This window comes from Musca autumnalis, unplaced genomic scaffold (genome assembly GCF_047663935.1).
Source record: "Musca autumnalis isolate F117 unplaced genomic scaffold, ASM4766393v1 scaffold_1, whole genome shotgun sequence".
Classification (NCBI taxonomy): Eukaryota; Metazoa; Arthropoda; class Insecta; order Diptera; family Muscidae; genus Musca; species Musca autumnalis.
This window is the reverse complement of record NW_027411644.1, coordinates 106,192,647-106,220,646: the sequence shown is the minus strand read 5'-3', so window position 1 is coordinate 106,220,646 and position 28,000 is coordinate 106,192,647. Positions and strand designations below refer to the sequence as shown.

At 33.5% G+C, this 28,000-nt stretch overlaps 2 protein-coding genes across 3 annotated transcripts in view; one reads left to right on the top strand and one right to left on the bottom strand.

The window, feature by feature from the left end:
* The window catches only part of DCAF12 (DDB1 and CUL4 associated factor 12-like protein), a 398,057-nt gene that overhangs the window by 131,972 nt on the left and 238,085 nt on the right, over positions 1-28,000 (top strand). The gene's annotated exons all lie outside the window — the stretch shown is intronic.
* LOC141403899 (uncharacterized) lies at positions 184-10,015 on the bottom strand. Of its 2 annotated transcripts, XM_073986993.1 has the most exons (8): positions 9,522-10,015; positions 8,559-8,746; positions 8,313-8,494; positions 5,166-6,586; positions 4,759-5,099; positions 3,685-4,686; positions 2,036-2,824; positions 184-742 (listed from the first exon to the last, which is right to left on the bottom strand). In XM_073986993.1, exons 1-8 carry the CDS (start codon positions 9,523-9,525, stop codon positions 674-676), a joined length of 3,996 nt encoding a protein of 1,331 aa, XP_073843094.1. In that variant the 5' UTR covers positions 9,526-10,015; the 3' UTR covers positions 184-673. The 2 variants fall into 2 exon arrangements, with proteins under 2 accessions (XP_073843094.1, XP_073843083.1); XM_073986982.1 differs by lacking the exon at positions 184-742 and having other exon boundaries at positions 962-2,824.

The following is a 28,000-nucleotide window of genomic DNA, read 5'->3' as shown; positions in this document are numbered from 1 at the left end:
TTCAAACAACAACAAAATACATGTATTTCAAATTTGAATTGTTATTCATGATTGCCCTGTATAGTTATTTCCTAATGAGTGTGTTACCTCCATTGATGGTGTTGTTATATTTTGAAAATAATATAATCTTTTCAAACTTTTCAGCGCATTTTTTATATGTTAATTAGTATTATATACTAAGTATTTTTGAAAATGAGTTATTTTGTTGTGATCTTTTTTGTATTTTTATGTATTCCTGTTTGTTTTTTAAAACAAAGAAAAATACATGACTTATGTATTTGTAAAAAATCGTGTCTTAGCATAAATTTTACAATTTTCATTCTATCACTATGGTGTATAAAAAAAACACTCTTTGTACATAAATACATATTTTAAAATGGCAGCAGGCAAAATAATCTGAGTTTTATTGTTAAAAATGAAAAAAAAAACGCGAGATCGTAATATAAAAAATCTGTAAAAAAATAAATTTAGGTTATTCGAAACAAAAATATTGTAAATATTGTTTGAAATATTAAAAATCTTGTGATTATTTTACCTATACATTTCATATTGCTACAGATAACTATTATTCCTATATTTACAATATTGCAGTTTTGAAAGTATCTCAATACTTGTGTATCGTATATCTAAGGGAAATTCTTGTACACATTATTACCAGGTTATAACTCAAATGTCAGGCATATGCCCAATCTGGACTTTTTCTATGATCCTGATAGGTTTTTCTATTTTCTTGTACTAAAATCTGTAATGAAAAATTGCAAAGAAAAAACCGTAGATTAAAACTAATGGTAATAAAAATTTTGATACCGATGATGTGATAAGACGCGAAATCTGCAAAACTTTACTGCACTGAAACTCGATTTGCAAAGTTATATTTGGGTTACAGCACGATCTTAGGGATTTGCATTTGGTGTAATCCAGTCATTATCACGATTCAGTATCTTATCAAACCGATGGTATAAATTCGAAATTTCATTTTCTTTATTGTCATTAGAAATTAAACTTGAATAATAAAAAAAAACTACTTTAAAAACTTTTGAAAACGAAATTAAAATTATTTATTAAATAGGGGTATTAACTAATGTCCAATGTATGTGTGTGTATGCGCGTAAATTGTGTCTCAACTAGGCCAACACATGCTTAACGGTGCCTAAACGAGTTTAGTTGTAAGGCCGTGGTCGTGGTAATGAGGCTATGAAACAGATTTCTTCCAAACATACTTGGGGTCTAAAAGCATTATTTCGATGAGGCAAATTTTTGGCCGCATCAAAGTGTATATACCCTCATTACTCTAAAGGCTGAGGGTATAAAAATGGGGGTTTTAGAGCGATTTCTTGGAAATTCAGTTTTGGCTCCAGGAGCTCGCCACATAATTTCATATTTCGGGAGTTTGGATTAAACAACGAAAGTTGCGAAGGCGAGCATTTCAACAAAAAATTGCCTTAAAACATTAAGTTTGATATGAAATTAGTATTGAAAATTGTATAGCCTTTCAAATATCATGTTTAAGATACACGTTCACAGACATACAATTGACAAAGAATAAACCTATTTATACATACACATATAGACTAAGATCATTACTGTTAAAAGTTAAACCAATAAAAAAACTTAAAAACTAAACTATTCTCTACTAAACGACACACCTTTTTTATAGAATTATTTTAAAAAATGTAAGTTAAATTCCTTATAAAAAAGTTAAAGCTTACGAAAATATGTAGTAAACATAATAACTTTCAAAATAATGTTAATCAAATTAAGTTGCAAATTGAAATACAAAATAATAAAACTTAAAATTAAATTATAATTAAATTTGTACCACATAAACAATAAACAAATATTCTACAAACTAAATTAAACATAAATTATAAACATATATGTACTATGTAAGTAGAAACAAACACACATAAAGCTTCCGAATCTATCAAGGTGTAGATGCATCACTCAAAGAGAAAATACCCGAATCATAATCATCTCCTTGATAGGGTATTTTCTCTATGGGTTGTAATTTAACTCGAATATTATTTAAATTTACTTGATGTTGTGTCGCCAATGCCGCCTGACTACTGGTAGTGGGTAATTCCGTTATGGGCGATAATATTTCTTGACTAACAATTAGATTTTCCTTGGGTCTGGAAGGTTGTTGTGGTGTACTTGTTTCCACTGATGAAGCCTCTTCTTGCGTTTTATGTTTGGCTGCTTGAGGTGTGTTGGTTGTTGTTTTTGCAGGTGATAATGTAAGTCCTTTGAATTTCTTTTCATGCTGGCGACTTGGAGATTCCTTAGAGCGGCGTTTGGTTGGTGTGGTGGTCTTCAGCTTAACCAAAGGTTCATCATCATCTTCATCATGCAAAGATTCTTGAACGTCCTCCTCCTTCTTTGATTTGACTTTCTTTTTCTTTAATTGTTGGGATTCTTCAGCTTCTTCTGCAGCAGTCTGTTTCCGTTTACTGCTTGTTATCATACCTATATTATCTTCTATCGCGACAGTATGACGTTTTGTACTCAATAATTTCAATTTAATATCCGACCATGCTGAGGGCCTTTCACTTGTTTTATTTTCCACTTTAATATTAACATTACTCTGATTGGCCAACAATAATGTTGACAAGAAATAACGTGATACATACGAGCGATCCTTATTGTCCATAATATCATCAAAACTTGCTTCTGGTTTACCGCTGATGGCGTACGGTTCATTTGTGTGATTATTTGTGGATTGTATTGTGTCAATGATTTCGGTGCCCAACTGAAACACATCGAAATGATGCCGTTCTCTTGATTTGGCCAAAATTGGTCGTAGATGTTCATGCCATTGTTGAATCTAAAATGATAGGAGGAAATATAATTTAAGAAAGCTGTCACTCTTGACATTTTGTACGTTTCCATAAAAGGTAAACGTTTTAGTGGCATAAGTTTGTACTCAAATTCAGATGATGGGTTACACTGTTGAGTCCCACTAGACATAACTATCTTGTTGTAAGGAGGCTTCCCCATACTTCGTATTCAAATAAATACTATTCTTAACTCCAATATACAGTTGCTTTGTGTTGTTTCAACTTCGTCAAAATATTTCAGTTGCACACTTATGCATTGTTCCTCGAAAATGCAACTAAATGCATCAGAAATAAAATGATACATGTTTGCTTTTTACCTGCGTTAAAAATGCCTATTTTTGACGTTTTTAAAAATGTAGCTTCGCAGTTGTTAAGTACTATGGTGTTAAGAAACATAACACTTCACATATTTGCAGTCATTTGCCAAGTAACTGACGATACGGAAGTCAGCCACTGACAAACTGATGTTGTTTATGTCTTTATGTGTACATAATTATACAATTATGTCGTTATCTACTTAAATAAAACGAGTAAGAAAAATAACAAAATTGGAAAACAGATGACACTTTGGTCTTAATCATATGGACATTTCCCGAGTATTTCAACCATGTAAAAATTCTCTACAAGTGGTGTCTTAAGACACGACGTTCGGACACGGCGATGAGCAGTATGTCCCATGTTATTAAGCTAATACTCTCACTACCTTCTGCGACAATTGTTATATCAAGTAATAATAACAATAATCAAGTTAAAGTGAAAACATTTTTTAAAGTTCGTTTAGAACAAGAAAAAAAGTTTGAAAGAAAATTAACACATTCATTTTAATGGGAAAAATTTGTATACATACCTTTGTCTTGGTACCCTGTAAATCTAAATCTAATAAGGCACTGTCCTGCTGACTTTCATCACAGTCAATGTTTTGTTTTAATACTGGAACAGCTGTTTCAGATTCATCTCCAGGCGTGTTTATACATCCATCATTTTCATCCTGTACCTGAATACCTTCAGATTCATTTAATGTTGTAACCACCGGATCAGAATTTATCTCTAAAGATTCTTTTTGATTTTCTGCATTTTCATCATTTGGCGGCGACGACACATCGTGATTGACACAATCCGCATTGTTACCTTCATTTGTCCCACTCTCCTCATTGGGCTTTTCAAGACTCTCTGCTTCTGGACTTTCTTTACTCTCTCCCTCTAATTGCAGTTTATTAGGTTCTGCTGATTCCCCCGAGGATGTTGGCTTTTCAATTTCTCCATCTTGCAGTTCTTTATTTTCATCTGCTGTTGCAATCTCTGTATCATCTACAGCTGTTGGTTTTTCACCTTCTACACCCTGTCGTTCTTCAGTTTCATCGGCTGTTGCAACTTCTTTACCATCTGCAGATTCCTTATTATTTTCTTCTGCTGTTCCAATTTCCATTTCAGCCTCTAAGGCCGTTCTTATGGCATCGGGTAAATCACTAAGAATTTCTTCTGTTGTCTCTAAGGCACTGTTCAAATTCAATTTACAACTATTTACATCTGCAGGTAGATTTTCCTCGAAAATTGTTTCTAAGGGTTCTTTTTCTGGAGTTAATATTGACGCATCAACACCCACACCAGAATCCCGACTTAAGCGATGCGGACTTACTACTAACTTGTGCTGTTCATCCTCTGTAAAACCAAAAAACTCGGATTCACTATCGGTAAAGCCACAGAATTCTGAATTGTGGCCAGGACTATTTGGTGGAGTATCGATGATACCAGACATATCTGTGTTGTTTAGTGAAAATGCCTGCAATTGGCTTTTGCTCAATGTATATTGTCTGGGGTTCGGAGGTGGTCTTGAGGGCTTCATTGAACGCTAAAAGGAAACAAAAAAGGGATTTATTGATCAAAATGATTGCCTATTGGTTTTTCTTTTAAGAAAACTTACCGCTCTTAAATATGAGTCCATTTCAGGTCCCAATTTAAACAAAACTTTTCTTCTTACAAGTTTCGGTGGTAATTTGAAAATATTTAACAAAAGAGGATGCTCTTTCGGTAGTTCTATCACAGGTACTTTATAGGTTTCTTGAGAAAAATGCTCCATTACACCATCTCTCATTTCGAGAGCTTGACGCAACTCATCATCCATGTATATGGTTACATCTTTCGATGTGTTGTTTAATTTTACGGTTGGCGTCAGCATATGCAAATCACCTTCATATACATCTGACAAGTGGACACCTTCATCATCAGTGGCGGGTATTTGAATTTGTAAACGTTCAGAGGGTTCTGTAGTAAAAAAGAAAACTTGATAAATTTTAATATGTTTTATATATTTTTGTCGATTTTATGTACCATTATCATTGTCATTCATTACATGAACTTCTAACTCAATGAAACCCTCTTTTTCTTTTGTACTATCACCAGGTACTTCTTCTGGTTTGTCTGTTTCTGATTCAGCGCTAGCTTCATTTGCTTGGTTTCCGGCAACATTTTCAGTCGAAGATTCTTTTTCTTCGCTACCTTTTTCCAGCTCTTTCTCATTGGCTGTTTGTTGACCACCTGCTGCTGTTTCTATGCAATTATTTGTATCTTCTGCAGTAACCTCTCCATTGGCTAATGGAACTGTAATAATTGCTGTTTCTTCGGTCGTTTGTTCTTTGTTCGAAGTCCTTTCAGTAGCCTCCATGGCAATTGTACTTTCTTCATTTGTACTTTGAGTTATTGGCGGCTCACCATTTGTATTTTCGGTTTGCTTTTCACTTTCATCATTCCCAGTAGTTGCTGCATCTGTCACTACTCCCTCCTCGGTAAGCTTTTCTGGAGGTAGAGTCTTCTCATTTTCTCCAACAATGGAATTGGTTGTCTCATTAAGAGATTTTTCCGCATCCGATATGGTTGCATCATTACAGCTTTCTGTTTGAATAAGTAAACTATCACCCAGACCCGATTCATTTTCCTGCAAATGTGTTGTATCTGCCGTTTTATTTGCCTCACTTTCCTCCGCAGAACTATTGTTGAGTGTTGTTTCGTGGCTGTTGGCGGTGCTGTTGTTGTTTTCAAATTGACTTGTATTTGCGGTACTTTCCATAATACTTGTACCAATTCCAGAATCATTGATACTCGAAACATCATTTATCACATTACTGCCATTCAAATCCAATAAAGAACTCTCCAATGTTGCGGGCATATCTTCCTCTGTTTGATTTGCATTTAAAGGCACACTTTTGGATCTTCTAGGACTTTTCCACAACGGATCAATTTCCAGCTGTAATACACGATTTTCTAAATTGATATATTTTTGTACATATTCCTCGGATAATGGTGGCCACTCTTGATTCCTCTGACATTCTGCACTATCCATATCCTCGTTTTCTTCTTCAGCTTGGGCATCAAGATAATCCTTAACTTTGAAATGTAAACGGAAGTTGATATCCGGCACCAGCGTGTTGTAACGATGCTCGATGTGATATGTAAATAATTTGTAGTTTCGTTTTGTATCAACTTCTTCTTCATTTTCCAAATCATATATGGTTGCATGTAACCAGCCGGCCGGATGTATTTGTTGTTCCATTTCGATGTTACGCGGTAAGGATTTTGGTTTGACGGGTGTCTTGGGCGGTGCAAAACGTTTTTCCTCTGTCATCTTTTTGAATTTTTTAGGTTCCAATTGAACTTCATACGGATCGGTCGGTGCATCAAGGGCCCGTTTACGTCCACGTTTGGGTTTTTCTGCTGTTGCTGCTGCCGCTTCCTCGGAAGATTCTTTTTCATTTCTGAAAAAAAAATAAGAACGTAAACGCAAGTTGCATTAGAAAATTTAACTTTTGTTTTATCAAGATCTACGGTGGGAATCGATGCCTTAGGGTCATTTACTATTGTTGGAGACGGGGAAACCGAATACATATCGGCTTTGACACAGCTAAGGAAATAATCCTTGATAGGAGTGAATGGGCGAAGGGTAGACCACTTTCTCATAGCCTGTCAATGTTTACTGATGGGTCGATGATGGAAGAAGTCGAGGGAGTTGGTGTGTTTTGTGAAGAACTGAAAATTAGGCGCTCGGACAAAAGGACACAGGCTGCTTGAATTGCGTGATATGGTAACCCTCTCTTATTTTCCCTCCATAGACCCCGAAGCCATGTGGCGGATCATCCTGGACTAAGTTCGGCACATTCAAATAACCCCATTTTCTTCCCTACCTACATTTTTCTCTCCCTTCATTTTCCCTACTACCCCTTTCTATCTCAAGGCCATAACGGTAGCTGCGCATCCCATAACATGAAATGGAATTTCCTTGAATTTTTCCATCGTCAGTCAATGACCTATGAAGTTTATTACCGTCATGTGCCGATGTAGAACAAGCTGGAACTGGGATTGCTGCTGGTTGACCATCTGAGTCCATACTCCCTCCATTTTACTCTCATCTTCCCTAGTACACTTGCCTGGGATCACCGTGGTGTTCAGCTCGTCGTCGGTCCGTATCAAATTGAGTAACATTTCCTCCAGGGTATGCTCTTTGGAACAAGTCGACGAGTTCTCTACTTTGTTGCACTAAAATATCTATGGTCTTAGGAGTTCGGATCCGCAGTATACAGAGTTAGATGTCACTTTTCTAACCCCAGAGACATGTTGAGTCAGATGTGTCGGAGGCTGCCCTCAGACACCTCTGATTTAACACGTCACAAAAACTCCATTCGCATCCGCCACCTGGGAAGAAACGCGCAGTAGGAGAATAACATCTCCTAAAGAAGGCTAAAATCTTCTATGGGGGCTATATCAAAACGTGGACCTATACCTACATTTCTCAGCAAATATGTTTTATGTCCCCAATGAATACTATATACCAAATTTAAGCCATTTCGGTGGCGAGCATTAGGGTTTCCGACGAATATTTCGATGTATTACAAACAACGTGAATATACCCTCCACCCTATGGTGGAAGTACAGAGTACTTTTCTTTAAAAATTTTATTCTAGAATGTCCAGCAGGACATGTGGCTGGCTATTCAACCTAACCTAATTGCCCTTCGATATGATTCTTTACGGTAATTAGCATAATATACTTCTAAAGATTTCATACAGTCAAACTTCGTTATAGACTATCTTGTGTGAACATTCTTTGATCTATAAGAGGTTCGTTATAGAGATGTTTGACTGTATAAGCATTTTACATCTACATCGTACAGTGCAAAGTATAGCGTCTCCTTATAACAAACAAAAAATATAAATAAAAATACTTGATTAAATGAAATGGATCAAACAATTGGTCTGTTCCTTTACTTTTGAAAATGGATTGTGTCTGAAGTAAAGGAACGCTTTTCGAGTAAAAAATTGGTAAAACTTGAAGATTCTTGAACGTAAAGGAACAGAGCTAATACGAGTATATATATAAAAGTGATAACAAGTCAAAGCAAAACAAAAAGCCGGTGATAACACGATGTATACAAAAAAAGAAAAAGAAAAAAAAAACTAAACAAATTTGGCACACAAATCAACTTACTGTTCCTTTTGTTGTTGTATTTCCTGATCGGCATTTGATAGCGTTAATATTTGACGCTCCACTAAACTTTGAACGTAATCAACACGTTTGGAATATATTTTAGAAGAGTTGACCAACAAAAGACCGGCTTCATTCAAAATTAGATCACGATCTATGCCAAGGCGTTCAAACAAATCCAAATACTAAAAAGAAATTTAAAATAAAATTGTTAAAGCAAAAATAAAAAAATTCGAATGGTCTACTTACATATCTTAGGGAAATATTAAAATCTGTTGAATATTCAGCATGTTCTGATAATTCAATTAATAGTAATACAATATTCTTTTGTGATGGCTCCTCTTCTACGGTACGAATTAGTTTGGATACTTTTGAATTGGGATGCTTATCTGCTGCCCGCAGAATGTCATTCAATAGAAGATTATTGCTGCTGTTATCTGTTGGTTGTACAATAAACAAAACGAAAACAATCACTAATATAAATACACCCATATCGATTAATGTAAATGTACATTGTAAATACATATCATTGAGGAGCAGACAACGAAGCCGACCGATTTTTTCGGCTCGCTCGCTCACGTCTGTGCAAGACAATCGGCGGCGGCGCGCCGACTTATTTACCGACTCGCGGCTAAATTTCAGCTTAGTTAACATGTAGTTAAAACATAGTCCCGGTACACATTAGAATGAATTTCATTAAAAAATTTCATGAAATCAGACGTTCTTAGATCAAATTCCCCACTACAGAAATTTCATAAAATTGCTCAGAAAGCAAAATTTCATGAAATTTTTTCAATGAAATTAGTCTAGTGTGGACCGGGACTATGTATATCTCGAAATTTCATGGATTTTTGCTGAAAATTATCGGCGCGCGCCGTTTCTACCGATTTGACGACTGGCGATTTTTAGCCGATTTGAGCCGACAAAATCGGCGGCGGCTCGACTCGAAGAAAACGAGCGGCGGCGGCGCGCCGCCGATTTTTAGCCGACTGGCTTCCTCCTCTGTTGAGGAGGGTAAAGGGTCGCAACAAACATAATGAACATTAACACACACATATGCACTCCTTAAAACACGCACTTGTTTGGTTAATGTGTATGTTGAATGTTTTATTTTTTCTTCGTTTGTTGTGCATGCATTTGTTGGACTGTACCTCCCATACATTAATTTTTAGTACAAATCAAAGGTGAATTAATTAAAAAAAGAAATCTTACCCATTATTATTATTCTACAATCCTGTGTTATGTTCCGCCAATAATATACAATTTTTACGCCTACTTATATCCCAAATGTCCCGCCTTTTCAATTATAAGATCCTTTTCATTTTATACTAATTATATTTTTATTTTTTGACTACTAGTTTTATCTTAATATTTGTTTATTTTTACTTTAATAAACAATTTCTATCATCTTATTGCCCCTTCATCATCATGTTAGTATTAGTGTGCATAACACGCTCAACTGTAGCCCAATTTCCATGTATTCCTTAATTATGAATTTATCATTTTTGTTGCCATTTATATTTTTGTTTATCGATTTGTTGTTTTTCATTGAACATTTTTCACTTTCATTTAGAATTAAATAATTTACACTAAAAACATTATTTTTCCTTTCTGTTTTGATCTTCTTTATTCTGTATTAGGGCTTTATTTTTCTCACATATTTACTCGTTGAAGTTTCACTCGCTACTGAATAGCAGGGATGCCACGCTATGCTATTTCTTCACGTGTTAAAATACAACTCTGGGCTTTGGTTTGTGGTGAGTTTTTTTTTAATGCACACACACACACATCATTACAGGTAATTGAAGAATTCCGGTTCAGGGGAGCTTATCCTATTCATGGCCCAATTATAGGTCATCCAGCAAGCGAATTCAAAGAAAAACAAAGATTTTAAATGTCAAAATTCATAAACAGAAGCGAAAAAAATTTTTCAGGCGAATTTCTTTTCTGTCAATTCAGGTAGATACATACAAAACATTTTGCGAGAAAAAGTTGAAGAAGAGTTATTTTTGTTTGACGAAACCGAATATACCAGCTGATCGAACTTGAACTGCTAAAATAAGTTATTGTAAATTAAATTCTCATACAAAACACAACAAATGTTGAAATTTTACGTCTACAACATTAAGTTTATTTATTTTCTTTTTTAGAGATACATCTACCTGTTTCTGTACAGTTTGACATTTCTGTACCTCAAAGCGAATTCAAATGTCAAATATGAATTTTGACAGCTAAAATCGAAATCATCTGATGTTTTTGGAGGACCTATTATTGGGCCATGATCCTATTAGAACAGACTTTTCCGCGAAAGGATTTCTTAAAACGACATTTCAATCGTTTTAGTGTGAAAGAACAACAGGTGTCCAGGCAAAACCATAGATTGGATAAATAAATATCTAACATTACAGTACATTTAGATCATGGCAGAATTACCCAGGTAGTGGCATCGTAAAATTTTGAATATGTTATGTCTAAATGTTCTTTACATGGTTTAATAAGAAAGGTTAGCCAAAGCTTTATGTGAATTTAAATTTTTTCATTCGAGTATGCCTAAAACTTCAAAACAATATAAACAAACTGTGTATGTGTCAGGGACGTAGCCAGGATTTCATTTCGGGGGGGGCCCACCTGAGCAAAATTTTGAAAGTTCATGTTAGCGAAAATGTCATATTTAGCAAAGATGCAAACCTTATTTTAGACTTATTCTACTGATGAAATAATTTTCAATACTATTTTTCAGTTCATATGGCGCAAGACTTCTTGGCCAATTTTATCTTTTAGAACTTTTTTGACAATATGTCACAGTTAATATATGGTCAAAACAATCCCATATATTTTTCGGCGGATCATTTATCAAATAATTCACAACTACAGTGAATGTTATGAAATTCAGTGATATCACTTCGGTAAGGCCAAAAGAAAGCGAATACAATGGAAAACCTTAGAAATATCATAACATTTAAATTTCAAATATCTTAACATTACAATTTTCAAAAATATGCAAAATTCCGATGTCTACATATCGCAAAGAATTTCTGAAGGCCGAGAACTAATGCTGAGCAATAGTTAATCTATCCATCAAGAAATTCTAGCACCTAATAGCGGTTATGTAAATGACAAATTCTGTCGCCAAATCGTACATCTGTCAATAGATTAATTTTGGCGTCCAGTCGTCGGACTTCACTTATAGAAATTCTGGATCTTCTCATAAATTTATCAGGAACAAGGGAATCTCTGGAATCCAGTCTTAACTTCGTTTAAAATGAAATTATGTCGCCCAATCCAAGGTCTATACATGTATACATTCTTTTAGCAAAAATCCATAAACACAATTTTTCCCAATCTACATTTTTTATACTCTCAGCCTTTAGCCAAAATGTGCCTCATCGGATGTGGATTTAGGGCCAAAAGGTGTTTAGAAGAAATCTGTTTCAGAAAACTTGGAGTCGACTTAGCTATGACCGTTCGTCTGGGTAGCCGCCTTGGGAGCATGATAATTCTCAAACAGATCAACCGATTCGGTCCATAATTTGGCCTTCGTGATATTTTGATCTATCTACTCTTTCGGCAAACTTCCGCAGAGTATTTCAAAAATTTTCAGCGAAGTGCATTTTAAGACCTCTATGGATAACCTGTGTAAGCTTAAGACTTCAATGGTCATGGCTTGACTTCCTTTATGCTAATAATTAGTTATAAGTAAATATAAAATAAACTCTCTGGAAACGCTTTGCTTTTTTGCAACAAGTGTTCTCGGGGCTCCTATTACTACCGTACAAGTTTATCAGAGGCAAGTCTATACTTCCAGGGGAAATGGCCCGAAAGCTGTAAAGAACACCTAAGGTAATCATGTGTAGTGGCTAGTGCACACGACAACTTTCGAACCGGATACTGCGTTGGTCCAAACTTTGTTTATCGCAATATATCAGCAAGCCTTATATATACAAAATTCGAAGATGGTGCTTTTCGGTCTACTTCTTCTGGTATTTTCCCCCCGAATTTCAAGAATTTTAGCTAAAGTGGTATGCGCGAGTTTTCTTGAACGGAGCAACAGATTTGGTCCAAACTTTGGATTTAGTAATATTTTTTCCAAACTTTGTTTTTGCTCGAAAATGGGCCATGGTACCTCCCTCACAAACCTTCAAAATAGTTGTTTAAGTGCAATTTAGAGCGGTATTAAGTTTGTCGTGGGCAAGTCCATATTTCCTGACATAAGAGTCAAAAGTTGAAAGTTATACTGTGGCGAACTGAAATGACTGGTGGGCGCTATATCTTTTAAAAGGAATGACTCCCAAAATAAGATCTACTCCAAAAATGAACTATGTCGGTCCGGTCCATTTCTCCATACCTCCTCCGCAACACTTGTGATCAATGATACAAATCCCTATTTTGTTTGCAAGTTCATACGTCTGAAATGGCTACAAATTTCTGAAAAGCTCCTAATGCATAGTTTTTGGGTTTAAGGATTTTGGCTGTGTAGTGGCTATTCGATCTGTCTACAGATGAAAGTTTCAATTCACACAGGCTCAGGGTATATTCCTGTCCGCAAAATCGAGTGGTACTTGTTGAGATGTTGACGAAGAAGAACCTGTTTCCGATCAGTTTTTAGATTTCGTTTGTCGTCACAAGGTCCTTTACCGAAGCAGGAAAAATTAACATTTCTAGAAATGTGCATCCATTGAAAATACTTCCCAAAATACAATTGCTGTGGGTTTCTATGACGTTTTCTTCTGGTTTTATTCAAAGAGTAATCGACAGAAAAATCTCTGAAGATGAAATTCATTGTAATTTTGAAATATTGGAAATAATATGTAATAAATCAATATATATAAAGTAGAAAAATTTTTGTACGTTTGTTTGTTTGAAGTTTATGGACTCAAAAACCGCTGAACTGATCTTCCTGAAATTTTCAGAGTATATCACTACATGGCCTGAAAGTAACATAGGCTATAAAAATTTCTGAAATTCAGCGTTGATCCGGAGATATAGCATCAGAATCGGAGGTACCTCCAAAAAATTTAGATTTTTTATGCAAATATCTATAGAACGGTAACAGATAATGTCTCCCAATTTTGGATGTGTGCAGGAATTTGGTCTAGAAATAAATAGGTCTAAAATGGTCTAGAATTGAATTTGAATATAGTGCCTATATATATTTTCGGCCGATTTCATGTATTTTATGCATTAAACACGCTATGTATGTCCAATATCAATGAAATTTGGAATGTGTGACGGAATTGGGTCTAGAAATAAAATTATCAAATTATATTGAAATCGGTTCAGATTTGGATATAGCTCCCATATATATTTTCCTTCGATTAATGTATTTGATGCACCAAAAACGCTTTATATACCCGATTTTAATGAAAGTCGCAATGAGTGACGAAAATTGGCCTACAAATAAATTTGTCAAAATATATTTTACCTTATTCGGGGTAGCGAAGCGCACCAGGGTCAGCTAATAAAATATAAACATTGACCTCAAGCTCAATAATCTTGATTTTATTAACATTCGAAAGGTCGAACAAAACATAAAAATTCGACAGAAAAATCCTTTTGTCCAATAGACATTTACGACACTGCGGTGGAACAGAAATTATATCATAAAAAATGGTTGATATACATAGTTTTTTTTATTGCAAATTTCAAACATAATAAAGAATTTGTAATTGTTATGAATTTCAAAATAGTTCATTATAAAAACGTGTTAGAGAAAATAGACAAACAATTAAAACCACAAAGATTAAGCAATAGTTTTACATTTTATTGTTGAATTGCTCTTATAAAAAATTTCAAAAACAAAATGTCGCAAAAATTTTTTTTCTGGATGTTGCCTAGCCAGAGTATTCGACCTACAAACAAACGTTCAATAAATACAAATAGACGTATTGTTCTGAACTCAGTAACACCGTCAACCTAAAATTCCGATTAAACGCTTAAACAACACCTTAAAACTTAAGAAGAACTATGCATAAAATTGCTCAAAAAGTCTAACTTGTTCATTATTTTTATATTTTCAAATATGTTGAACAATAAGTATACCAATGTAGTTAAATAATTCTCTGTAATGCTTCCAACTACTTTACATATTTCTTGAACAATTTAAAACAGCTTAAAATTTTACTCAAAAATTAAAAAAATTGTAACATAAGCTAATATCCTATGGGAACTAAAATCATTTCGGGGGGGGCCCGGGCCCCCCGGGCCCCCCCCCTGGCTACGTCGGTGGTATGTGTGTGTGGTGTTTGAATAATATGCCAAACAATTTTAAAAACAATCGAATTCAATGATTTTTAAAATTGTTTTTAGACCATTTGTATGGAAGAAATTGGTGAGATTTGCATTGAAACAATCAGTTTATCATATTCACAGCTCGATTATGTGGAGAAAACTTAACTCTTCATTCATTTTTTGCGTTTTTTATAAAATGTTCAAAAAATACATTGTAAACAAACCCACTTGTTGCTTTTATTTTGAAGTTTTAGGAATTGAAGAAAAACAAGGGTTCTATAGATTTTTTTCATTTAAATCTACCTCTTTACTTATACCATGGTTCTTTATGTTGTTGGGGAAATTACAACAAAAATATTTTTTTATAAAGGGATTTGGCTTTTCATATTCGAACAGCTGGTATGATACCACTACCTGGGTAATTGTGCCATGATTTAGATTAAAAAAATCCATGGTATTTTAAATGTCAATCCAATTTTATATGTACGTCAAATAAATCCTCGTCATAAATATATATGTATACGGTATGAAATTAATATTTGATAAAGCTACTATTTGATTCCATATCATGTCTTTGTGCTTGGTTTACATTTACGAAATCCACTCGATTTCAACTGTCAATTCCTTTGCGTATACGTCAAATGAAAACTCATCTGAAATCCATTGGATTTCATTTGACGTTTAAGCAATGGAATTGGCAGTTGAACTCAAGTGGATTTCGTAAATGTGAACTTACTATTGTTCTTGCTGTGAAAAACCATCTGCATACAGTTTTGATCTGGAAAATAGATAACTTCCGTTATAACCTATTTATATAATATATGTATGACGTTTACGAAAAGTAATTGACATTTGAAACCCATGGAGTTTATCAAATCCGGTTATATGTAAACTTACTATATGTATGTAAACTTCTGAGCAAAAAAGTTTGGAAGTAGTGCAATGCAGAGTTATGATTTCAATACATCTTTCGACGCAGTCCACACGGAGTTATGAAAATGCACTGCGCTCGATACATTTTGGAAGCACTCGCTTAAAGATCCCTAGCCAAGCAAGCCAATTTTTTGATCCCTTAAAATTCTAAGAATTTGTTTTATAAAAAATAAAGAATGATGAAATGATGAAGCAAACTAATGTTATGAACATTGCTGTAATTCACGAGACGCAAATTATTTTTGAAGTGGAGTTGGAGTTTTTTGGAAATCTGAACTGAAGTAGGAGGAAAAATAAAAAACCATTTGAATGATGAAGCAATATCAATTTCGATGTTATAAAAAGCAGAGTAGAGGAAGTAAACTTTGTTGCGATCAAATTTAATGGAGAGTTTTTATAATTTGTGTTAATGTAATAAAGTTAATATTCTTGTTTTACACAAATAAGCAATGTATTTTATTTATTTTGGGATATTTGCATTGGCTTGCATTTTATAAATCTTTAGACTGCATTTAAATTCAATCCAAAACACTACATCAAAGGCTGTAATTTGGATCGAAAATGGAGTGCATCCTAGTCGTGTGCCGTGGGAGCAAAATGGAGTGCATCCTAGCTGCGCGCTCTCTTGTAAGATTCATAGGTGAATTCATAGGAAAAGATGTACTCCAGCGCAAACTTTTTGCTGGGATATTAAAGCGCTCGGCACATACGGTGCATTGAGCGTTGCGTTACAACAACCACATGAAAAAAGTGTAAGTGATGACAAGTTTTTTGAAAAACAACAATGTGGCTGACGCATTAAAGTTAAACATAATTTAACTTTTTTGGGACAACGGGTGTCCCAACGTGTCACTAAAGCCCTCGGCACATTCGGTCCGTTTAGTGACACGTTGGGACACGCGTTGTCCCAAAAAAGTTAAATTATCATTTAATAAAAAGTGTTTCCACCGGGCTGATTCGGTCAGTTATTTTTATGGAATAAATAAAACTAATTTATTTCATATTTAACTCAACGTTTCGTTGGTCTTTTTCCAACTTCTTCAGGAGTTTTTTTATTAGAAAATCCTACGACAAAATTACATTGTTGTTCAAATACATTTTTCAGATTATCGTTTTTTGTTTACTTACAATTAGTTTTCAATACCATTGTTAGAATTATTTCTTAAATTATATAAAAAACTGGACATCACAACACAGAAATTTGTATAATTTTAAAAATAATTACTAAAAATATATAAAAAATATTGCAGCAAAAAAATCCTTAATCTATATCACAGAGCCGTCGTTGTTTAAATAATCGCAACTGAATATTGAAGTTTGGTGTTGTCTTTATCTTCTTTAGTGTTTATTGATTTGTATAATCTCTCTTGGATCCTCAAAATCTCAAGAGTCTATCTTTTATTCTCTTTGTATTCCTTGTCTAATATTTTTATATTCGTAAAATCCGCATTGTGTCCGAATTCTTTAATGTGTTGAGCTAGAGCTGTATTTTCTTTGCCTTTCTTTACATCGGCTTCATGCTCGTTTATTCTTATGCTCAGCATCCTTTTTGTTGTTCCGACGTACACCTTATTGCACGTCTCCCCTTGCTTCCCCTTGCAAGTTATTTCATATACGACGTCACATTGTTTGAGTTTTTCGGTTTTTCTTTTCTTAGTAAATACTCTCTGCAATGTGTGGTTGGATTTGTATGCTATTGCTACTTTGTTCTGTTGTGTTGTTGCTATTGATCTAATGGTACTGTTGTCAGTAAGCTTTGGTATGTATGGTAGACTCAGAAAGAGTTTCTCTTCTGTATCTTTGCGTTTTACTTGTTTGATTTTCATCCGTTCAAAATGTTTTTTTTATTAGATTGTTAATCATGGGTAATGGATAATTGTTTTTTAGCAATATTGTTTTGATTTTATTTGTGTTTTCTTTTGTATTTTCCATATCACTGAGACAAAATATTTTTTGTATTAGATTGTTAGCCGTGTTAATTTTCATAGATTTGGGTTGATTAGAATAAAAATTTATCTTTCTTCCCGAAGAAGTTGGTTTTGTATACCAGTTTGTTTTTATGATGGAGTTTTCTCTTGAAATGGTCATGTCAAGATATGGTATTTTTTTGTCCTGTTCGAATTCCACCGTAAATTGTAACCTTTTGTGATAAGCATTTAGAAGTGTAAGGGTTGTGTCTACGTGTTGCTTGTCTATGATGGCAAATATGTCATCTACATATTTAGACATTAGTTTGATTTTTATATTATTAGTTTCTAGTTCTTGGATCACGTCATCTAAAAGGGCGTCCAAAACAATATCGGCTATTGTTGGTGACAATGGATTGCCCATAGGCATGCCGTATGTTTGTGTGTAAATTTTCTCGTCGTATTTGAAATAGTTGTTGTCAATGAGACAAAATTGCAATAGACCCAGGAATCTTCTTTTTGGAATCGTCGTAAATTGTTGCAAGGTTTCCCATTTGTCAAGAATGTTTTTTATTGCTAAGTGTATAGGTATATTGGTAAACAATGATACCACGTCAAAAGAGACAAATATGTCGTTTTTATCCAAACTTAATGTGTTTAATTTATCCTTAAGTTCCATCGAGTTTTTTATATTGTATTTCTCGGAGATAATGTTTTTTAGAATTTTACCTATGTATTGCGATAAGCAACAACACAACAGAACAAAGTAGCAATAGCATACAAATCCAACCACACATTGCAGAGAGTATTTACTAATAAAAGAAAAACCGAAAAACTCAAACAATGTGACGTCGTATATGAAATAACTTGCAAGGGGAAGCAAGGGGAGACGTGCAATAAGGTGTACGTCGGAACAACAAAAAGGATGCTGAGCATAAGAATAAACGAGCATGAAGCCGATGTAAAGAAAGGCAAAGAAAATACAGCTCTAGCTCAACACATTAAAGAATTCGGACACAATGCGGATTTTACGAATATAAAAATATTAGACAAGGAATACAAAGAGAATAAAAGATACACTCTTGAGAGTTTGAGGATCCAAGAGAGATTATACAAATCAATAAACACTAAAGAAGATAAAGACAACACCAAACTTCAATATTCAGTTGCGATTATCTAAACAACGACGGCTCTGTGATATACATAGCGATCATGAATACTCACGTAGGGAGCTTCTCACGAGTGAGTTGCAGCTCACTTCTCACGTCTCGACCTATCACAAATGACAAGGGAGGAGCGAAAAAAGTGAAGAGGGTTTCACAAGTTTGAAAATTGAAAATAGTGCCGCATTTTGTGAACCCTTGAAAATATAATTTGCGTTGCCATATCGTTATTTTATTTACAAATAATTTTGCAATAACTAAATTCGTAATTTTTTTTATAAAACATTAATTTATTTTAAATTTAATTAATATTTCTAAAACGAAAAATAATTTTTATCAACAATCCACTTTAAAAATACTTGGTAATTGATAAAAATATTAAATGTTTGATATGTGGCAACATCTGTAACAGCTGTTTTTGTTTTGTTTTGACAGATACATACATATGTATGTAAAAATTGTTTATTTACGCCAGAAGAATTTCCGCAATTTGCAAAAAAGTGAACAAAAACCGTTTAAAGGTCATTAAAGCTCTGTTCCAGAACTAAAAAGTTTTTACAATTTTTACCACTTTTACACATTTTGCGTTCCCGTACACAAAATTTATATGAAAATCGTTTACGACTTTTACAACTTTTACGACTTTTACCACTTTTTAAAGTACGGGAACAGGCCATATATGGCAAAAAGAAATGAAAATGTTTAATATTGCATTTTGAATGATGTGCGAAACGACAAACGCTGAGGAATACAAAGAAAACCAAGCAAAATTTTGTGGAAGTCGTTCCATGCGATGCCAATATCTCACTGGATCTTTTGTATTAGTTCAAATTAAGTTGTGAAAGATCCCATTTTCAGCATTTGGAAGGAATTTCAAGAATTGTAAATAAATACAATACGTGAAACATCCGATCTCTTCTCCAGCAATAGGACCAATCATATGAATGCTAAGTACAATTCGTGAAATTCGGATCCTATTCAACATTTGAACCAATTTCATGGATTTTAAATACAATTTCTCAATTTTCAAGAAGGTTAACCCTGCAAAAGGCTATATAATATAAACATGCTCTTTTCTATTTATTTAATCCTTCCTATTGTGGCTTGTTCGTGGAATATGCCATGCCAAGGTGGTTGTTAAGATACCATTCCACTGGGTTATTGAATGAATTTGGATCTTTTAGGGGTCACAGTCTTGTAAAAAGAATGGGCGAAGATGGTAAAAAGGTGACATATAACTTGCACTCATGCTTGAATAGAATCTTTGGCATCGAAAATTTTGCTGGGAACCTTAGCGAACAAAGAACAATACAAAGGCACTTAAAATATGTCACTTATCATCTTGAGTGGCCGCAAAGTTTGGAAGTACCTACAAAAAAAAATTTTAGAAAGGTGTTGCTCCTGATAGGATCCTCTTCCATTCCTGTTTTCATCATATGATTCTGAAGCCAACTTCAACTCCACCTCCAAATTACGCCAAACTCGATTGAGGTCTTCCTTGCTTCATTGATACACGGATGAACATGTATAGTTGCCAAAAGAATTTCTAATTGTTTTTTATTTGTTACATTTAACGTAAAACACAAATAAATACAATTGATTATCATTGCAAAAGATTCGTTTCTTGTCGATTTTTTCTATAAAAAATGTCCATAGTTAAATTTTTTTGTTCAACTCACCTTGATTTCTGTGATGAGAGAAAATTGCCTCACATTCTCACTTTTTTGACATTTATGATAGCTACTTTTCTCACGAACGTGAGTTTTGTTCTCCCTTATGATGTTTATAATAAGGGAGGAGGCGAGAGTGAGAAAACTCACGGTGAGATGATGTTCATGATTGGGCTGATAGATTAAGGATTTTTTTGCTGCAATATTTTTTATATATTTTTAAAATTATACAAATTTCTGTGTTGTGATGTCCAGTTTTTTATATAATTTAAGAAATAATTCTAACAATGGTATTGAAAACTAATTGTAAGTAAACAAAAAACGATAATCTGAAAAATGTATTTGAACAACAATGTAATTTTGTCGTAGGATTTTCTAATAAAAAAAACTCCTGAAGAAGTTGGAAAAAGACCAACGAAACGTTGAGTTAAATATGAAATAAATTAGTTTTATTTATTCCATAAAAATAACTGACCGAATCAACCCGGTGGAAACACTTTTTATTAAATGAAAATATAATATACGGTCATAACAATCAAAAATAAAGACGACGGAGGGCCCGCCGCATAGAAGGAAGAAGAGGAATTAGGAAAGTTCAACGATCAAAAACACCAACAAACATGAAAGATTTCTTTCAACATATAAAATACAAATACAACATTGAAACAACAAAGCATCTGAAAACATATTGTCGAGCAATTGAGAGACTGGCGAAACAAAAAGCGCGCTCAATGTTTCTACAGGAATGCAGACAATTAGGAATAACTCCCTCACACATCACACATTCAACACAACAAACGAAAAATCTAGTCAAAACAACAAAAATGAAAATAGAGGTTGAGAAAGCAGAGTACAATTTTCAGTGTAAATTACTCAACATAGAAATCAAAGAGACACACATCAACATAACAGCAGCAAAAGTACAAGTAGATAATATGGAAAAAGAATTAAAAAATACACTGGACGAAACAGAACTGTCAAAATTTAAAAAAGAACAATGGAAAAGGTTTAAGCATACTAAAAACAAAGCAAAATCGACACATTTATCCAAACTTAATAAATTGAAAAAAGATAAATTCAACAAAATAGGCTTTCAGTATAATGAGGATTGGTTCATCAACTATACTAACATACAATTTCCAACAGAGAGTAAGTGGATTTTATCCATGGGCAAAAAATTTGCTCTCCCAATTACAAAAAGAAGCTTTGATCCAATACCACTGATCGCCGATCTAGAACAGTGGATACAAACAATAAATGATGACCGAGAAAAAGACATAATCAGAGCAAAAATAGCTGGTCGTATATCGAATCACAAAAGAAAAATGAGCAATAACGAAGTGGAAAAATTCATAGTTGGGGTATATGAACAGACCAAAAAGTTCTTAAAACAATATAACGACATTGTCATCACTACAGCCGATAAAGGAAATAAAACAGTGATACTATATAAAAATGAATATTCGGAAAAAATGCAATCATTACTAAACGACAGAGTTACATATAAAACAATTCGAACGGACCCAACAGAAAAACTACAAAAGACAAACAATAATATAATAACAGATTTACAAAAGTGCAATTACATAACCAAAAACGAAAAATTTCGAATGACATGTCACTCTGCTGAAGCCCCTTCATTATACGGACTACCAAAAATACACAAGGAAAGTGTACCCCTCAGACCCATATCGTCCTCAAATAAAGTCCCTTGCTACAACTTATCGCAATACATAGGTAAAATTCTAAAAAACATTATCTCCGAGAAATACAATATAAAAAACTCGATGGAACTTAAGGATAAATTAAACACATTAAGTTTGGATAAAAACGACATATTTGTCTCTTTTGACGTGGTATCATTGTTTACCAATATACCTATACACTTAGCAATAAAAAACATTCTTGACAAATGGGAAACCTTGCAACAATTTACGACGATTCCAAAAAGAAGATTCCTGGGTCTATTGCAATTTTGTCTCATTGACAACAACTATTTCAAATACGACGAGAAAATTTACACACAAACATACGGCATGCCTATGGGCAATCCATTGTCACCAACAATAGCCGATATTGTTTTGGACGCCCTTTTAGATGACGTGATCCAAGAACTAGAAACTAATAATATAAAAATCAAACTAATGTCTAAATATGTAGATGACATATTTGCCATCATAGACAAGCAACACGTAGACACAACCCTTACACTTCTAAATGCTTATCACAAAAGGTTACAATTTACGGTGGAATTCGAACAGGACAAAAAAATACCATATCTTGACATGACCATTTCAAGAGAAAACTCCATCATAAAAACAAACTGGTATACAAAACCAACTTCTTCGGGAAGAATGATAAATTATTATTCTAATCAACCCAAATCTATGAAAATTAACACGGCTAACAATCTAATACAAAAAATATTTTGTCTCAGTGATATGGAAAATACAAAAGAAAACACAAATAAAATCAAAACAATATTGCTAAAAAACAATTATCCATTACCCATGATTAACAATCTAATAAAAAAACATTTTGAACGGATGAAAATCAAACAAGTAAAACGCAAAGATACAGAAGAGAAACTCTTTCTGAGTCTACCATACATACCAAAGCTTACTGACAACAGTACCATTAGATCAATAGCAACAACACAACAGAACAAAGTAGCAATAGCATACAAATCCAACCACACATTGCAGAGAGTATTTACTAAGAAAAGAAAAACCGAAAAACTCAAACAATGTGACGTCGTATATGAAATAACTTGCAAGGGGAAGCAAGGGGAGACGTGCAATAAGGTGTACGTCGGAACAACAAAAAGGATGCTGAGCATAAGAATAAACGAGCATGAAGCCGATGTAAAGAAAGGCAAAGAAAATACAGCTCTAGCTCAACACATTAAAGAATTCGGACACAATGCGGATTTTACGAATATAAAAATATTAGACAAGGAATACAAAGAGAATAAAAGATACACTCTTGAGAGTTTGAGGATCCAAGAGAGATTATACAAATCAATAAACACTAAAGAAGATAAAGACAACACCAACCTTCAATATTCAGTTGCGATTATTTAAACAACGACGGCTCTGTGATATAGATTAAGGATTTTTTTGCTGCAATATTTTTTATATATTTTTAGTAATTATTTTTAAAATTATACAAATTTCTGTGTTGTGATGTCCGGTTTTTTATATAATTTAAGAAATAATTCTAACAATGGTATTGAAAACTAATTGTAAGTAAACAAAAAACGATAATCTGAAAAATGTATTTGAACAACAATGTAATTTTGTCGTAGGATTTTCTAATAAAAAAACTCCTGAAGAAGTTGGAAAAAGACCAACGAAACGTTGAGTTAAATATGAAATAAATTAGTTTTATTTATTCCATAAAAATAACTGACCGAATCAGCCCGGTGGAAACACTTTTTATTAAATGAAAATATAATATACGGTCATATCAATCAAAAAAAAAAAAAAAAAAAAAAGTTAAATTATGTTTAACTTTAATGCGTCAGCCACATTGTTGTTTTTCAATAAACTTGTTATAACTTACACTTTTTTCATGTGGTTGTTGTAACGCAACGCTCAATGCACCGTATGTGCCGAGCGCTTTAATATCCCAGCAAAAAGTTTGCGCTGGAGTACATCTTTTCCTATGAATTCACCTATGAATCTTACAAGAGAGCGCGCAGCTAGGATGCACTCCATTTTGCTCCCACGGCACACGACTAGGATGCACTCCATTTTCGATCCAAATTACAGCCTTTGATGTAGTGTTTTGGATTGAATTTAAATGCAGTCTAAAGATTTATAAAATGCAAGCCAATGCAAATATCCCAAAATAAATAAAATACATTGCTTATTTGTGTAAAACAAGAATATTAACTTTATTACATTAACACAAATTATAAAAACTCTCCATTAAATTTGATCGCAACAAAGTTTACTTCCTCTACTCTGCTTTTTATAACATCGAAATTGATAATGCTTCATCATTCAAATGGTTTTTTATTTTTCCTCCTACTTCAGTTCAGATTTCCAAAAAAACTCCAACTCCACTTCAAAAATAATTTGCGTCTCGTGAATTACAGCAATGTTCATAACATTAGTTTGCTTCATCATTTCATCATTCTTTATTTTTTATAAAACAAATTCTTAGAATTTTAAGGGATCAAAAAATTGGCTTGCTTGGCTAGGGATCTTTAAGCGAGTGCTTCCAAAATGTATCGAGCGCAGTGCATTTTCATAACTCCGTGTGGACTGCGTCGAAAGATGTATTGAAATCATAACTCTGCATTGTACTACTTCCAAACTTTTTTGCTCAGAAGTTTACATACATATAGTAAGTTTACATATAACCGGATTTGATAAACTCCATGGGTTTCAAATGTCAATTACTTTTCGTAAACGTCATACATATATTATATAAATAGGTTATAACGGAAGTTATCTATTTTCCAGATCAAAACTGTATGCAGATGGTTTTTCACAGCAAGAACAATAGTAAGTTCACATTTACGAAATCCACTTGAGTTCAACTGCCAATTCCATTGCTTAAACGTCAAATGAAATCCAATGGATTTCAGATGAGTTTTCATTTGACGTATACGCAAAGGAATTGACAGTTGAAATCGAGTGGATTTCGTAAATGTAAACCAAGCACAAAAACATGATATGGAATCATGGTACAATAATACAGGTAAAAGCAAGTCCCAGCTAATTAGATTCACCCGTAATACTAGTGTCAAAAACAATATGAAGTTTAATACATGTTGTTATTTTCGTTAATTGTCAATTAATATTTATATTTTTTACTTTCTGATAAACAAACACAAAACACATATTTTGAAGTTATAGACTTCACGGCTAATACTTACATGCGAACTTCGAATAAATAGATCAGCAGAATGCAACTTTCGAATGGTGTAAGAGAACAAAAGGCCGTTTAAAATGGTGTGTCAGGAATTTGCGGATACAGGTCAGTGCTATATTTATTCATGGGAAAGGGGGTATTTATGCACGTAAAAATATCTCATTGCAGACAAGGATCTGATGGAATACATTATGAATGGAATCTCAATATATTGGATGCACTGTGAATTATACGGAATAAGATAATTGCAGAGTATGGTTAACCTTCTATTATGGAACCTCAGCCGTGTTATTTTGGCTAACTATGGCGAAGCAGATTTGTTCAAAATATCCCTAGCATGCCCCTTTTACTAAGGAAGAGGTATCAGAACAGCAGTTTCGTCTCAGGTGTTGCTGTGGTTGGCATCACGAAAGCAATCCTATGTGGTTGTTGTTTTTAGCTACACAAAACGTCAAGCAATGGATTAAACAGAGCATAAACCCACGTTCAGATTTCGTAAATCTAAACTTACTATAAGCACGTTTAAACTCCGTTCGTTGTAGGATGAAAATAGTGAACCCATTTTGCATCTAGGAAATTCAGTCAACAAGTTTTGGGGATAATGTCCAAACACACTGATTTTATTTAAAATCTATGTACATACATAGAATAAAATATATTTTATATATCGAATTGAGATGTTTCATTTGTTTATGCCGTATAAGGACTCAGAAATAGAGATGTTTGCTTATCCTGGCAATAAGATCGGCTGCATTTCCTATTACAGCAAATATGTTTTCTTTTCTGCCGTACTGCCTCACCATCGGCTTTCTTGATTTGTTTCTAACGGTTTTTATTCATTAATGTTGATAAATTTCATTATACATACATATGTTCCCACAACATCCCCGAAGGGACAAGGGAGACTTCTCTCATATCAGTGAGTTCACGCCGATTCATATTGGCTCAATGATATGTGACCTACTTTTTATCGCCGAGTCCGAACGGCGTGTCTTACGACACCACTTGTAGAGAAGTTTTTTAAGGCTGAAATACTCAGGAAATGTCGCCAGCATTACTGAGGGAGAATTTTGCCACCGTTGTAAATTTGATGTTGCTTGGCCTGGGATTCGAACCGCAGACCTTCTGAGTGCAAGACGGACGTGCTAACCATTCCACCACGGTGGCCCCAAATTGAGTCGTGGATTTTATCTTTTCTTCGCATATAATATATTTGGATTTGGTTAATTGAAAATTGTGATTCAATGTGCCCCATCTGAAATTAACCATGAATTATTAGTAATTCTGGATATTTAGATGCAGTGTTACTTACCATTGTCAGCATTTTTGAAGAAAATTACCACGTGGAATTATTATTGATGTTAGTTTAATTAGTTTTTAATTCATTTATTGAATTTACATATATTTGTATTTCATTAAACCAATATTTATGAGACTTCAAAGCATATTGACATTTTATATTTTTGTTTACAATTTTCAAAAATGAAGTTGACACTAGTATTACTTACAACAACAAATTTCTATGTGGTTGTTGTACCGATTGTTGTACAACAACACTTGCTTTTACCTGTAATAATTGTACCATGATATGGAATCAAATAGTACGCTAATAGCCTAGACAGACGGCAGCGTTAATTTGCATTAACTGCCTTAATTCAAATTAATTCGTGCATTATCCACATTCTTAATGCACAAAATCAAAGGAAATTTAAACTGAATTTAGCAATTTCAATATGGCAATGCTGTTGAAAATCAATTGTCTTTTGTCAAATTTCCATGTTTAAGAAAATAAAAAGGGAAAGCAAATCAGCAATTTTCGTGTTTCTTCAAAATAAGTAGTGGTCTTTCGTGAGTAGAATAGCAGCTAATCATTTTTCAAGCCTTCTAACAAATCTCTTTTTCAAATTTTTATTTTCACAAAAAATGTCATTACCCACCATATCAATTCTATCGAAAATTATATCTTCCTCAACTCTTTTTTAAAGTTTTGCAATATTTTTAAATATTAAAAAGACTCAAAAATATCGCGAATAAATTAAATTTATTTTTGCTTCATCGTGGTGAAAAGATCAAAGGTAGAAAGTGTATTTGTTTCGCATATTTTGGCGAACTTTTGTAAAGCTTTATGAAATGGTCTGCTGGGTACAAACAAACAACACAAACAGCTGTTTCATAAATGCAGATACTATCGTCTGTCAGGGTGAAAATTAATTCAAATTAGGACATTTTTAATGCAAATTAACTCTGCCGTCTGTCTAGGGTATAAGCTTTATCAAATATTAATTTCGTACCGTATACATATATATTTATGACAAGGATTTATTTGACGTATATAGAATTGGATTGACTTTAAAATACCATGGGTTTTTTTAATCTAAATCATGGCACAATTACCCAGGTAGTGGTATCACACCTGCTGTTCGAATATGAAAAGTCAAATCCCTTTATAAAAAAATATTTTTGTTTGTAAATCCACTCGATTTCAACTGTCAATTCCATTGCTAAAACGTCAAATAAAATCCAGTGCATTTCAGATGAGTTTTCATTTGACGTATACGCTAAGGAATTGACAGTTGAAATCGAGTGGATTTTGTAAATGTAAACATAGTACAAGCATAAGATAGGAAAAGTCAATTGTGAAAAATTAACTGTAGGTGGAGTTAACCTCTGTTGTTACGATATCATAACAACATTCTGTTAAACGAAAACTGTTATTCATTGGAATATTGACAAGAAAAACATTTGAACTCAAATTTGACGGCATTCGCTTTTGTTTTTTTTTTTTTTTTGTTAAATAAAAAAGCAAAGAAACAACTTTCAGTCACAAAACACAACGTTTATGAACATGCAAATTGAAATACATGTATTTTGTTTTTGTATTTTTGAACGCACACGCAACACGCAGA

Bases quoted from the DNA above. Each gene is read 5' to 3' on its own strand.
- LOC141403899 (XM_073986982.1), bottom strand. The intron at 8,495-8,558 runs GTAAGTAGACCA...ATTTCTTTTTAG, and splicing joins TTAATATTTCCCTAAGATAT to TATTTGGATTTGTTTGAACG. The intron at 4,687-4,758 runs GTAAGTTTTCTT...GTTTCCTTTTAG, and splicing joins TGGACTCATATTTAAGAGCG to CGTTCAATGAAGCCCTCAAG.